At 38.7% G+C, this 15,688-nt stretch overlaps 1 protein-coding gene across 2 annotated transcripts in view; it reads left to right on the forward strand.

The window, feature by feature from the left end:
* Positions 1–484: 484 nt before the first annotated feature.
* The window catches only part of sacm1lb (SAC1 like phosphatidylinositide phosphatase b), a 27,364-nt gene continuing 12,160 nt past the window's right edge, over positions 485–15,688 (forward strand). For both annotated transcript variants that reach the window (XM_016665437.1, XM_007541053.2), the window contains exons 1-9: positions 485–593; positions 1,058–1,155; positions 3,567–3,641; positions 3,748–3,875; positions 5,486–5,635; positions 10,031–10,090; positions 12,046–12,079; positions 12,979–13,080; positions 13,604–13,689. In XM_016665437.1, coding sequence (XP_016520923.1) covers positions 565–593; positions 1,058–1,155; positions 3,567–3,641; positions 3,748–3,875; positions 5,486–5,635; positions 10,031–10,090; positions 12,046–12,079; positions 12,979–13,080; positions 13,604–13,689 — 762 coding nt within the window. In that variant the 5' untranslated portion in view covers positions 485–564. The remainder of the gene's footprint in view (positions 594–1,057; positions 1,156–3,566; positions 3,642–3,747; positions 3,876–5,485; positions 5,636–10,030; positions 10,091–12,045; positions 12,080–12,978; positions 13,081–13,603; positions 13,690–15,688) is intronic.

The raw sequence follows: 15,688 nt of genomic DNA on the forward strand, positions 1-15,688 counted from the left end.
GGGGAAATGGCAGAAACACTGGCAAAAAGAAAGGACTGGAAGATGCCTTTTTAGCATTCCAAGGAAGTTGTTATAATGAGGAGAAATAGAAAGGAGGAAACAATTATATCCAAATTACATTTTGATCATACAGGGTTAAATAGTACTTTATTTAAAATAGAAAAACATCCAACAGAAAATGTGATTTTTGTTTTCAAGAAAAGACGGTGAAACAGGTTTTATTGTTTGTTACAAATATTCTGTTGAGAGGAGGGAATTAGTACTAGAAGACAATAGTTAAATAAGATATTTTGGACAAACTTTCCACTTCTGAATCTGTTTTTTTATTTTTTATTTTTTATTTTTTTTTACTAAAATACCTCAAGAAGACGAAATTGATAAAGAGGATATAGAGATTATTTTATTTTATTTTTTTCAAATTTGTGTAAAATATATTTAGCGTTAAGATCCCTACTCCATTCCAGTAGACGGCGGTAATGTACATCTACGCGTTACTTGTCAACCGCCACGAAAGAAAAAGAAGAAGACAACGACACGTCACTGAGGTTATATTAAAGAGAGAAGATGGCTAGCACTGCGGGTAGTTTTCGCCTGTAAGTATAAATAGTGGCTTTATTTTCTGTTTATTCCAATTTTAGACCCATGGGAAGCTTTGACCACACAAACAGTGGACGCTTCACTTTCACTTTAAATGTAAATGCGATGTGCGTATCTTACAAAGCTAACTCAACATGTTACACCATAGAAAGTTTCCCTTTTTAGAGAAGAATGCGACGGTTTCAAGTCAGCAGTACCAGTGAGTCTGTAGAACATTAAAGCGACTGATGAAGGTTCTGGCAGGTCGGAGCGGGATGTTGGGGTTCGTCTCTAACGCTGCTAGTCCCAGCAGCAGCAGCAGCAGCAGCAGCTCGCTGTTGGTTATCTTTCAGCTTTCTACCGGGCAGTTGTAGTTAAGCTTCCAGTTTGCTCAGTTCTGTGGTCCACAGCACCAGCTGAGGGTTTTGATGAGCCTACTGCGGGTGTCATAGTGATGATGTGATCTGTTCTCCTGTCCCAGGCACACCACAGCGGAAAAGTTCTACATAGAGCAAAGTGATGATGACTCTGTGGATGTCCTGGTCATTGATAGAGTATCTACTGAAATGTCACTCACTGGTAAGCAGTCACCCTCCTGTTAAGCATTATTATTTATATTTAAATACATTTCTAAAATTGCAGTTGTGCTGGATGCATTCAAACACCAGTGGTGAGAAAAGGTGTTTTAAAAAACAAGAAATCTCCTTCAGAGCCAGACTCATGACTGTCTGCCCTCATAGAGAAGGAGAGGACATGGGAAAAAGTTTGACTGATTTTGTAAGGAACAAAGAAATGGAAAACAAAACAACAGCCATAATTACAAATCTATACATGCTGTTCTTTTTACCTGTGTAAAAGAATAGGGTAGCAGTGCAACAGAAGATCTTTCCAGTCGTAACTGCTTCACCTCCATGGCACAAAAAGCATCAAAGTTAAAATGCAGTAAATATGCTGGTTTTGAAAAGTTTTAGTCAGTCTTCTTACTAATTTTAGAAACAAATCCATTATAAGAAAAGTTATCAAACAGACAATATAAAATTTATATTTACAAGTGAAGTACTTCATAATTTAATCAATTTGTAAATGAAGTAATACTAGATAACGTGATAAAGTCGTGATTTTATTTATTTATTTTTTACAAAAGAACTAATGTTTGGAGTATCATAATTAGGTCCTTAAATACATCAAAAATATCACAATGAAGTGTCTGGAATAAAACCTATTTTTTGGCTATTAGACTTGTGGAGTCATTAATTCATTTTGTTCGGCAGTAATACCTTGAAGCTGTTGGCTGGAATCTAAATGCAGCAGAGATGGTGGGAAGGCCAAAGATTCAAAATGTCAAGGGTCATTTGAACAGCATTGCAATAAAAGTGAGAAGAATATGAATTCATCATAACTGATATTCTCATTACAATATTCAACAATATTGAAATCCTGTGATTTCTTTGTAATGATCAGCCCTAGTAAGTATATTGTTGCATATTTTAGGGGTGCAGCGATTGTAGCTTTCTGGCCAATCTCTGATTACTAGTGCAACAAGGCAGCCTTTTGCGGCTGGAGTTTACAGTGAGGAAGACTACTTGAGGCAGAGTCAGGTGGAAACAGCAGTGGGTTTATTCTTCTCACAGCATCAACAAAACATTTCACAGGTGAAACTGCAGGCTAAAATAGTCTCAGCTGTGACGGACCAAACCACTTCCAATTCACAGGGGGATCTCAATTCACCAATCTCCATCTATTTAAATAAAATACCTTTTACTAAACACAAACATTTCCATTTACTTTATATAAATATTTTATGTTTTATCTTACACCAAATGAAGCCACCACAGAAACCCATATATGACCCCCCCTTTTCCCCCCACTTTTCAATGGCCTCTCCCGGAACCTGTAAATGGTGTCTGGACCCCTGGGGTAGTATTTGTCCAAACACCCTGGAGAGGACACAGAAAAGACAGGCGAGTCACTTAATATCAGCACTCCACACCTAACAGATTATGCACAAACATTTGCTCAGTTTTACCCACCAGTAGCTCATTGCTCTGAGTAACAATTATCCTCCCTCCACAGGCAACCAGCTCACTTCTCAATGAGGAGCAGCTGTGCAGAGCCCAGAACAAAAGGCTACATGCTAATTACTAAAATACTCCATAAATACAATTAAAACTTCTCGTGTGCAAATTGTTATGTGCAAATTTCTACTTGAAGTGCAGTGCTAAATAAACTGCTTGTTAATAAAGTGCTTTTAAAGTGCTATACAGTGACTTAAGTAAAAATAGACCCACAACCAATCTTTAAAAAGCCTGATCTGCGGACTCTGATTTTGGCTGACAATAATGTTTTTGTCTGAAATGATGCTAAATGGCATGTACCAGAGGTTTGGATTGTTTTTGTCTGACTTTGCTGCTTCAATTTTTCTGTTTAAGATTGCTCACCAGTCCTCCAAAACACGATAAAAACTCAGAAAATTTGACGTTATGCTGTTACCACTTAGCAACAACTCATAGGGGGAAGTGAAAGCGTTGCACAACACAAATAATGATCTGAGCGGAATACGGTGCACTAAATAATAAAACATAATTTAAGGAAACTTCGAGGCAGATCAATTTTTCTCCAGGAATTTTAATAATGGAGGTACATTCGAGGAATCGATACAGCTCTAGTTCCAATGTGAGACAACCAGTTTCCCTGTGGTGAAACACACACGTTCCACAGTTGGTGGTTAATTTGATTGTGCCCAACATGTCAAAGTGTCGTTTTGCAAGACACTGAGCCATAAGGTGATGTGTGTCCAGATGAGTGGAAGCATCACATGGCCAATGGCAGTAAGATTGACAGATCTATGACAGAGCTGTCCATTATTTATTTATAGCTCTTGTAAATATTGAGCTTTAAAGCTTTCCTACTTTTCCTATTTAATTCATAGTGATATAGAAATTCTTTACTTTAGAATGGCCACTAACCATTGTCTCATTTCTGGACCTTAGTGAGAAGCGATGTTCCTATGTCAGCTGAAACCATACCAATATGTGGAGTTATGGGAACTATTCGATTGCCAGCAGGTATGTTCAGCATGGTGACATTATATTTCTGGAGTATGTCAAACTGTCTCAACTCTCATTGGTGTGCTTTCATCTCCTTCATGATCTGGTTTCTTCATAAATCTAGGCATGTACCTCATAGTGATCACAAAGAAGATGAAGGTGGGAGACTTACTGGGCCATGCTGTGTGGAAAGCTCTGAACTTTGACATCATTTCTTACAAAAAGACAGTACTACACTTGAACGATGACCAGGTTGGTTCTTTTACCACCACTTACACTCCTCATGGCCCACTGTAGCAGAAGGACAACAAGCAGAAGCAGCATCCCAAACCGCACATTATGTCCAAACTGCTACATAGAGATCAAAAAGAGACAGCAGGTCTGTGTGACAAGCTGACTTGCTTCAGAAGGATGTGAAGTCCTGTTTTAGTGACATTTATACATGTTGAAAGGTATCTTCACATTTTCACTAATAATCGTGTAGCCTTTTGCAGTTTTTGAAACTGTGAATAAAATAAATGAATAAAGATGATTATCAAATGTTCAAACAATCAGCAGGTCTGAGTTAGAGGTGCATTGGATGTTTTGGGGTTCGATGCTTATTTTTGTCATTAGAGAACTGAGGCTTGACTTGGAAAAAAGGCTTTTGAAAATCTGTGGTGGGATTTCAAGTGAGGTTAACGGTGTCTAAATAAATAGAAGTCAGGCTTGGGAAGGTTGGAAGGGTTCTGTTTTTGTTCTTATTCACAATAGTTCCTCTAGATGGCAGCAAACTAGAGTAATACATTTTCACTTAATGAATTACTTACTCCACAAATAGCATTGTGGAGTAAGTAATTCTCCACAATTGTAGAGTAAACTTTGTTCGACATTTTTATTGTACTTTCAAATGTGTCTATCAGCTTCACATCTTAAAATATGTAATTAAGTATTTTAAGATGTGTTTTGAGATTTAAATAAAAGTATCAGTTAAACTTTAGCAGGTGTAGAAAATCAAGCAGGTACCGGACTGGGTTGGCATTGCATCTTTCCTTAGGATTATATTAACCTTTTAAGTAAGGCTGGACACTAAGCCAATAACTATACACATTATGATGAGTCAGTATCAATAAATAGAACATCTGGTAACACTTTATTTGAAGGGGTGTGCATAAGACTGACATGACATATGTCATGAACACGAAGGAGTCTTTGTGAATGTTTGACTGGTGTCAAAGTGTCATTTGGTAAAAAAATAAAAAGATACTGCAAGGCTGACACTTTTAGTGGACTTTTAATGCAACTTTGCATTAAAAATATTATTTACCGAATGACATTTTATGACAAGAGACAAACGTATGTGAAGATTCCTTCATGTTCACTACAGGTGTTATGTCATGTTTATGCCTTTTACACACCTGTTCAAATAAAGTGTTACAAACATCTGATAGAATATGCAATATCTAGAATATTCACTGAACTCCAATCTAGAACCGCACATCATTCTGGGGGATTTGGGCAGAGGAAAGGCTATAGCTACTCAGTCTCTCACTAGTGATCTGGTGTTAGCTTTTCATATGCTAATCAGCTATCCCAGTTGTAGAAACAGTACATTGTTGCCATGGCTATACATCATAACATCAGAGTTAAAAAAAAGGGCTACACAGCATCCAAAATCAGAGAGAAAATTGTCCAAACATGCAACTTCTCATCCAAAAAAAATTATGAACAAAAGTCTCGAAAGGAACAAATCAGAGCTAACGTAACAGAGCTGCCACCATAAGCAGCACAACTCTAGAAAGTTCTAAAGGTTTGGTGATCAGAACAATGAAGAAGAACCTGGAAAGAAGCAGACCTTTATATCTATGAATTTTCTATTGCAGATGCAAGACAACAAAACATTTGTATCCATGATCAGTAGTGTGCTTCATACGGATGGCCTCTACTTTGCAACAGACTATGATCTGACCCACAGTCTGCAGCGTCTCGCAAACACAAGCCCAGATTTTCAAGACATGAGTCTTTTGGAGAGGGTAAGAGACACCAGACAGCCTTTATAACACTTCTCTCAAACACGATTGTTGCTACCAACCATGGGCATTTCACACAAAAATGTTTCAGAATCATTTTTTTTAATCACTGTCTTTTCATTGAGTTCTTTCCTTTTATGCATACAGTTTGAATACAGAGATGTTTATCCAACACAGATACAAAATAACATACAGAAAATTAATCCCTTCAAAGTAATCCCATTTAGTCCACCCAGGTCACTACCCAGTAGATCCACGGACTACATTCCTATCCCTGACAGAAGTGGAACGTAATAAAGTGAATTAACTTAATTAATCTGGAGCCTTATTGTATGTTTTGAAATGAGTCAAGAAAGGGCCCCCATGTTTTTTCAAATTTACTGGTTGAGTTTTGAAGAGAGCATCTAATTCTTTCCATTTTCAAACACGACATAAGGTCATATAACCACTGTTTGTGAGTCGGAGGAGCAGCACCCTTCCACCTGGTCAGAACTGTACGCCTCGCTAACAGCGAACAAAATGCCAGTGCCTGCCGTTTAAAGGCTGGTAAAGGCAACCCCTCACCACTGAAGCCAAAAAGAGCCAAGAGAGGGCCAGATGTTATCGCGACTCCAGCCAGCCTGGACATCGTACGGAAAACATCTGTCCAGAACTGACCAAGAGCGGGACAGGACCAGTACATATGAACCAGTGTGGCCACAGTTGTTTTGCATTTGTCACAGTATGGGGTGATTTCTGGACAGAAATGAGATAGTTTGCTTTTGGAGAGATGGACTCTATGTACAATTTTGAACTGAATGAGACAATGGCGTGCACACAGAGATGTTGTATTCACCAGTTTAAGTATAGAGGCCCATGTCTTATCCAGTATAGCCATATTCAAGTCTTCTTCCCATGAGGTTTTAAGTTTAGATGAGGAGGTCTCTTTTATAGTCAACATTTTATTATAAAGCCACAAAACCAGCCCTTTACGAGTCGGGTTCAATAATAGGATGGTTTCTAACAGTGTATGCTCTGGCAGAGATACTGAGCCTAAAAGGTGAGACTGAAGAAAGTTTCTGGCTTGCAAATATCTAAAAAAAATGGGATTTGGGTAAACCATATTTATTACCAAGTTCCACAAAGGATGCCAAATTCTTCTCTATGAAAAGGTCCTTAAAATGAGTAAGCGCCCTCCGGTACCACTCTAGGAACACCCCATCCTGAACAAATCGTTTAAAAAGGTGGTTAAGTGCAATTGGACTTAAGAGAGAAAAACCGTGGAGTTTAAAGTATTTCTTAAACTGGCCCCATATTTTCAGTGAGTGTTTCACTACAGGGTTTAAAATGGGTTTAGCTGTAGCAAGCGAGAGTGGGGAGCAAAGCACGGCTGGGATGGATATGTTGTTACCACTGCGTAGCTCCATAGCCACCCAGTCAGGGCAGCCACCCAGGTTATGGTAAAAATACCAGAACACTAAGCATCTAAGGTTGGCGGCCCAATAATAAAACCGGAAATTGGGAAAGGCAAACCCCCCCCTGCTGTTTGGATTTTTGGAGTTGCAATTTATTAAGCCTTGGGCGTTTACCCTGTCAAATGAAGGATGAAAAAAATCGAGTCCAGTTCATTAAAAAAAGTATTAGGAATAAAAATAGGTAAAGCCTGAAAGAGGTATAGAAATTTGGATAGTATATTCATTTTAATGGAATTGATACATTCCACAAGGGACATGGAAAAGGGTGTCGACTTGGTGAGGCATCCCTTCACTTGGTTCAACAGCTGAATCAAATTCTCTTCGAACAGGTTTTTATGTTTTTTTTGTCACTGTGATACCAAGATATGTGAATTTTTGTCTTTCAGTTCTGAGCGGTAAGTTAGCAAAATCTGACAAATTAGCTTTATTGCCTATAGGGGAAAGCTCACTTTTGGTAAGGTTCAACTTATACCCAGAAATCTGACTGAATTGGCTAAATATGTCGAGAGCAAAAGGCAGTGAGGTTGATGGTTTGGAAATAAAAAGTAAAAGGTCATCTGCATAAAGCGACACTTTATGTTCCATGTCATTCCTCCAAATGCAGGATAGCTCTTTACTGGTCTTAAGTGCAATGGCGAGGGGCTCTATGGCCAGATCAAACAGCAGGGGACTAAGAGGACAGCCCTGACGGGTGCCTCTTTGTAGTTTAAATGGTTTTGAAGTCTGAAAATTGGTACAAACCGTGGCAGATGGTTGCTGGTATAATAATTTAATCCATGAAATAAAGCTTCCTCCAAAGCCAAATCTACCAAGGACTGCAAAAAGATAGTCAAACTCAACCCGGTCAAAGGCTTTTTCAGCGTCCAAAGAGACAACACACTCAGCTGAATCTGGGGCACTGGAATAAACAATATTAAGCAGCCTTCTAACATTAAAATATGAGTGCCGACCTTTAATAAAACCTGTTTGGTCTTTTGAAATAACCGACGGTAAAACAGTTTAAAGTCTACAGGCAAGAATTTTGGATAAAATTTTGACATCTGTATTTAGGAGAGAGATGGGTCTGTATGAGGTGCATTCCACTGGATCTTTGCCCCGAATAGGATGCCCACTTTCAGTGTCTTCGGGCAGACCAAGGATGCGGATGATCTGCTGTCTGCTACGGCTCTCCAAGTCAGCCACTTTGTCTTTTAGCTTAGCATTTTCTTCACAAAAGAGCTGCACATGAGTCTTCGAGGCCAGCCACTCGCTGACCCAAATCTTCTGTTGCTAGGAGGAGACTCGCTCTGCCTATTCCTCCAGGTTCTGCCGCATCTGGTCTAGCTTGGAGCTTAGCATGTTGGCAGAAGACTTGAACTTGGATTTCAGGTCCTCACCGTGCTGCTGAAGCAGTGTGGTGGTAGCCTCCAGCATTAGGCTAGGGTCCTCCTTCTTGCTTCCTTTCGCGCTCTTTCAGGCCATAACTAGTGGATAAATAACCAAAATACTGTTTTTGTATTGGTGGGTGGTGTAAAATTAGGTTTCTGTGGGGTGAATTTAATTAAAAGGCTGGGATTTTCCAGAGCAGTCCTTTGCTACATCTACCCTGTCCGCTTGGCAAACCGGAAGTCCAAATGTTTCAGAATCATTTATAACTAATAGATTATTTTTCAGATAAACCCCCCCACCACCTGCCCACATTCAGATGCTATGTTCACATTGCACATGACTTCTAACTTTTCAGTTAGCATGTTGGTTGTGCTAAAATAATCCTAGTGGGTATGTTTTCTAAAACTTTCAGTACAAATGGCACGTCCAACACAATCTGAAGAGATTATCTTAGCAACTGTTGAGGAAAACTCCCCATTCCATTTTTTCCTTCCATCAGCTGATCATGCTAGAATTTACGCCCAATCTTCGGGACACAAACGGTGTAGACCAGTTGGAATTGTTGGCTGCCTTTTTTAGCTTACAAGTGTTTCAGTTTTACTTCATTATGTTCTTTCCTTCTGATGCCATTTATTTTGTGAAGTGCACCAGTCCCTCCTGCAGCAAAACAGTCAATCGTAACATGCATCCAAATTTTAACATTGTGATGGTGTTCTCAAGTTATCAAACATAACAGTGGTTATTATGGCCAAACACTGACATTTTTTTAATTTAATCACACTGTAGAACATATCTCCAGAAAAACAAGATCTCAGTCACAGATTGCATTTGGAAACTGCAATCTGGATTTTATATTTTATCACTTTAGGAACAATGGCTTCTTCCCCTCTGAGTTTTTTACTTTTATCCCAGGACCTATTTTACTGTGAATGGTGACAGAAGAATACAGCTAGAATTGTATTTTTCTGGCATTTAGAAAATAAACATAAACTAGGAAATTTTAGCTGACCTTTGATTGGATAGGATAAGTCTGACTTGATGTCAGACAGAACATGGTTTACAAAGAAAATTCTGATAAATGATAACTGGCCTGTACATGTACAGCTCTTCATCAAGTCTGTGTACTCCAAAGTACTTGCACCGCATTCATACACTGATGTTCATTTCATTGTTATTTTTTTTCTAAATTTCTTCCAGATTGTAAGTTTAGTGTAGCAAGATGTTAACTCAAACTTTAGAGCAGGCTAAGGCCCGACAGGGTGGAGCTTTAGTTCTTATCTGGAACAAGAAACCAACTCTTGTTGTTGACTGCACAGATCTTCTTGAATCATTAATAATAATATTATTGCAATATTATTATTATTATTGTTACAATAATAGTGCTTTGAAAATATGAAAAAAAAAATCTTTAAAGACTTTATTGCTTCCTCTTGTTACATTTTTGTCACCTGTTCTTGTCTTGATTTTTGATTTTTTTTTTTTTTGCAAATTTGCAGTGCATAAATTTTTTTATGTCATATCTGCTGTCAGTGTGATTCTTGTATCCCCATTTACATGTTAACTCTGTTTGTTCCAGGCAGATCAGCGCTTTGTTTGGAATGGCCACCTGCTACGGGAGTTTATGACACAGCCAGAGGTAAGATACACAAGTGACCTGTTTAATAACGTTTTGCCAGCACCAGACATAAGTTTCAGCACGTCTGCAATCACTCACTGTTTATTCAATGTCACATGCTGTTTTTATTTTAATGATGTAAAGCACTTTGAAATACCTTGCTGCTGAAATGTGCTATACAAATAAAATTTGATTGATTGATTGATTGATTGCAATATGAAATTTCCTCACTCCTAAATATTCCACTGTCAACTGTATTATAAGAAAAGTGTTTGGGAACAGCAGCAACTCAGCCATGTAGTGGTAGGCCACATAAACTGATGGATCGGGGTCAGCGGATGATGAAGCACATAGATCACCAACTTTCTGCACAATCAATCACTAGACCTCCAAACTTCATGTGGGTGTCAGATTAGCTTGGGAACAGTGCAGCTGTTCACCATGAGTTTCCACGGGTTTCCATGGTGACCAGCTGCATCCAAGCCATATGTCTCCTAGTGCAATGCAAAGTGTCAGATGCTGTGTCGTAAAGCTGCCACTGGACTCTAGAGCAGTGGAGGCATGTTCTCTGGAGTGACGAATTGTGCTCCTCCATCTGACAATCTGATGGATGAGTCTGGGTTTGGCGGTTGCCAGGAGAATGGTACTTGTCTGACTGCATTGTGCCAAGGGTAAAATTTGGTGGAGGGGGGATTATAGTGTTGGGTTGTTTTCCAGGAGTTGGGCTTGGTCCAGATATAGTGAAAGAAACTCTGAATGCTTCATCATACCAAAAGATTTTAGACAATTCCGTACTCCCACCTTTGTGAGAACAGTTTAGAGCTGGACCCTTCCTCTTCCAACATGACTGTGCACCAGAGCACAAAGCAAGATCCATAAAGACATGGATGGAAGAGTCTGGTGTGAATGAACTTGGCTGGCCTTCACACAGTCCTGAACTCAACCTGATAGAACACCTTTGGGATTAATTAGAGCAGAGACTGAGAAGCAGGCCTTCTCATCCAACATCACCATGTGACCTCACAATTGTGCTCCTGGAAGAATGGTCAAAAATCCCCATACACATCTCTAAACCCTTTGTACAACCTTCCCAGAAGAGTTGAAGCTGTACTAGCTGCAGAGGGTGGACCAACGTCATATTGGACCCTATGGAAGGGATGTTACTTAAGCTCATATGTGAGTCAAGGCAGGTGAGCCAATACTTTTGGCAAAATAGTGTACCTGCTTAACAATCCGTTCACCTGACAGGGGTAGGCTTCCAAAGTTGTTCAGGATGGATAATTTACCACCTTTACCTTTAAGAACTCAATGAGCAATCGTTTGTAGTTTCTTGCATCTATAAAAGGTTCTCCTCAAAGTTAACCTGTAGTACAGATTTCACATTACAATACATGGGTGATAATGAAAATGAAATTAATATACTAAATGGGTGAATTGATGAATTGGTTAAAAAATATTTGTCAGAACCCAATGTACCAGGGGGGTGCACCAATTGCCGTTTTCTGGCCGATCGCCGATTACTGATCTTTAAAAAGCCTGGCCTGCCTATTCCAATTTTGGCTGATAGAAATAATTTTTTTTGTCTGAAATGTTTCTAAATAAAGGAAGAAAGTCACTGAGTTGGTAACAGTGGGGTGAATATTGTTAACTGCAAACATGCAGACATGAGCTGTGGGCTGGTCTGTCAGTCAAACCTCTCTCACAGGAGAGCAAAAGGAGACGGTGGTTGATTTTCAGACTTCTGCTGACGCAGAGAAGGTCTGTGGATAAGATTGACTTCACATGTGTCGGCCAATTACTGATCTCCTAATATTAAGGAAACGGCGCCGATAATCGGTGCACCCCTACTTAACAAATGTAAGCATGGTAGCTGTGTGTCTTGTCTGCTGTGTTGGGCTGCTGAACCAGCTAAAGTTTGGTGAGGGAGTGTGTGTTTGAATTGTTCACGTAGTAATGTTTCCTCACCTGTTTTACAGTTGCACAGGTTTGTGTATCCTGTTGTCCATGGTTGTATCCTTTTCTGTGGCTGTCTGCCTTGGTTTATTTTTTCCAATAAAACTGTTAAGGTTAGAAAGCGTAATGATGAAAACATAAACTTCAGTAAAAACATGTTCCTCTACTACACTGCTTCAGACAGGGAGTCTCAAGTCGTTCAGCCTTTTTTCAGTGTATAATTTGATCACAAAATGATGAAATTGTAGTTTTTTTCTGCATTAGACTGGATTATTACCAATCAATCACAAGGCCAACATTGATATAATCACTCCATTCTGGTGGTGGAGCAGAATGTTGACACAGATCGGGAACAAATAAACTGATGTCTGATTTTGGAAGTTGAACAAGAGTAACTTTTGCCATGTTTGCTTGAGCCACACATTTAAGATGTACCTTATCATTAATACATTTGATCTTTCAAAGCAACAATTTACAAAACATACATATTTTAAGCACTTAAATGATTTCAACCGAAGTGGAAAATAACAGTAGACATGTTGGCATACTAAAAGTAACTTTAAAATATTTATTGGAAATATTCTGGTTTCATTTGAAAATTAACCTTAGAAGTGAGAATCATTAATTGGTGACTGACTGTTGATTAGAATGCAAACAACCTTTAATCTCAGTGGGGAAATTCAGGATTACCAGCAGCAAAGCCACAGGCAAGTTGAAGCATGTGTGACTGTTGCTTCATACTAACACTCTAAAGTGCTTATCAAAAGGTTAAATACAAACAGCAATGCATTAACTGAAGTCTATCTTGTTTTATAATGAACCCAGCAAAAAATAAATCCCCACTTGAATCTCGTCTGAGGTATGTTTCTGTATTGTTTCTTGGTTGTTGTTGTCACATTGATTCCTTTTGTTTCCTGTACAAGTATTGTTGGTTTCTTAACATGTTTCCTTCCCAGTCATTACCATTAACTCGAGCTCCATCAATGGAAAGGTGTTTGAGTGGATTATCATCTCCAGAAGAAGCTGTTTCAGAGCCGGCGTCCGCTACTATGTCCGAGGTAACTGCTGTAAGCTGCCTTTCACTTAGCTAATGTCTCCTGTTGCTCTGTGACCCCTGCAGGATCTCTGGAGACAAATATCTGATGCTTTTTTGTCATTTGTCCCCAATGTGATGAACAAAACTGGGGTTGGTACCCAGAAATATGGGGTTGCAGTTTTTATTCAACCGTTTACTGTGTAAAGCTTTGACAAGCTTGTTTTTTGTTTTTTGTTTATAAATTGCATTGCGTTATCTGCATGTTGATGATTATGTTCTAAATGTGTTATGATACAATGTTCACATTAGTGAATGGCTAGGATTTTGTAGTAAATGACAATAAAACCAGTGCAAAAGTTTATATTTCATGTATGCTATTTTTATCATTTAGGCAAAATGAACATTCTTCTAGTTCCTAAATAAGTTTCTGTCTTTCTAGCGCATGTAATGGTAATTACATCATTGTCATGCTTCTTACCACAGCATACCAGCTTTTTGTATACATTATCAAGATAAATGTCTTTTTGGTTTTTAATTTAACACAGGCATTGATTCAGAAGGCCATGCTGCTAACTTTGTGGAAACTGAGCAAATTGTGCAATACAACAATTACAAGGCTTCATTTGTGCAGGTGAGTCAAACAGCTGAGATTCCAAGTCATCCAGCAGTGGGAAAGTCAACCAATCAATAATGGCTTTTAGTGTTCTTTGTTTTTTGTCAGGGCTCTGTAAAGGGACAGCATTAATGTTTAGATCTGATTTTGCTGCTCTTTAAAAAAAAGTTGAGATTTTAATGACTGAGCAAATTAAATTGATTGACTCCTAGTGTTTGCCTTTATTTTCTGTTTCTTGATCGTAGTTTTTTTTCACCACTGTTCAGTCTGCATTTTCCATTTTCCACATTCATTGAAACATACAAACCTTTGAAGTGAAATTTTGATATCTTTGGAGTGAAAATAGTCTTAAAATATCTGTGCGTGTGTAAAATGTTTTGTGCGTGCGTAACAGGATTTGTGCGTATGTACAAAGATTTGTGCGTTTGTAAAAAGATTTGTGTGTGTGTGTAAAAATATCTGTGCGTGTGTAAAAAGATTTGTGTGTGTGTGTGTAAAATGATTTGTGCGTAACAGGATTTGTGCGTGTGTACAAAGATTTGTGCGTTTGTAAAAAGATTTGTGTGTGTGTAAAAATATCTGCGTGTGTAATACTGGATTTGTAAACCTTAAAAATAAAATAAACCTTCTCCTACGCCTGTATATGTTGAAAAAGTACACACAAATCACCTGGTACACACACACAATACTGCATTTATTGTGTTATGAGTGCACAACTATTTTTGAGACTCATTTCACGCTTCTAGGAAGCTCCCAGATTTGTGTGTAGATGGTGCGTTTACATGCTAGTAAAAGCTGGGACATCTGAGTTTTGCTGAGTCTAGTGTTTTTATCCTCTGACGTTTCTCACTGTGCTTGTGCCGAAGTGGCAAATACTTTAGTTCGTGGAAAACGGTATGTAGAAGACTGTGTGCATCTAGCTTGCGCTAATTTCAGATTTCTCCTCAATTGAATCTTCCTCGGTCAGAAGGAATAGGCCAACTCCACCGGTGCAGCTTTGAAGTTTTATTGATAGAATAATAGGAAGCACATGGGAGATGATGGGACAGATGATGACGTAGAGATAAGAACGATGTAGTTGTATTTGGTTTTGTATGTATATGTATGTGGGTGTATAGGTGTGTGTGTGTATATATGTGTGTGGTTATCTGAAACAGAAGAAACAATAAAGATGCATATTAATAGCCATGCGGGCAAATCGGCTACACATACATGCAGGATGAAAATGGCCTGTAGTAACACAGAAATCCAATAGAGGGCATCATAACACCACACATGGATTATCGGTAAAATGCAATAAACATACAAATGACAAAAAACCGTCAGAAGATATGAATTAACGGCAAATCTCCTCATATGCTTCTACAATGGTGATATATATCTGGCAAAGAATAGCATAGAACTTGAGTTATTACAAGTAATAGCTTGCATTATCGGTAGCCAGAGAAAACACAAGGCTAATTTCACCTCGTGGAGTAATAACTGACATAAACCCAAATATCGGGCAGAAAAATGTATACTTGCATAATAAAAACGCACACAGGTCTCATACACACGGGATTAAAGAAGGATTGATGGTGGATGCTATCCGTTGATGGATTTTTTATGCCACCGAGCCACACAGAAAATAACTTTCTCATCTACGTGAAAGTCGAACTACAAAAACAAAGATGCATCATGGGTATTGTAGTTCTAGAACGCACAGGTGGACTTTTAACACGGTATATCTCAGCACTTCCTTATATCCTAAAATTATTTACACACATATTGTGCATTTTTGAGCGGTACAGGAGACTAAGTGGTCTGAAAAGCGATCACTAGGTGGCGGAATGGTTCGCTGGTCAGAAAAATAGCCAGGCAAACCCAGAAGCAAGACGGAGCATCCCGGTGGTCTGTCCTCTGAAGTAAGTAGGAACTAAACCTGCCCTCCGATTATAATGAGACATGGAGTAATTATAAATGATTTCAGGTTACGTTTTATATGTCTGGTATTTGATACTCTGCCCTCCTCATGTTT

The sequence above is a fragment of the Poecilia formosa genome, unplaced genomic scaffold (assembly GCF_000485575.1).
Source record: "Poecilia formosa unplaced genomic scaffold, Poecilia_formosa-5.1.2 Scaffold584, whole genome shotgun sequence".
Taxonomy (NCBI): Eukaryota; Metazoa; Chordata; class Actinopteri; order Cyprinodontiformes; family Poeciliidae; genus Poecilia; species Poecilia formosa.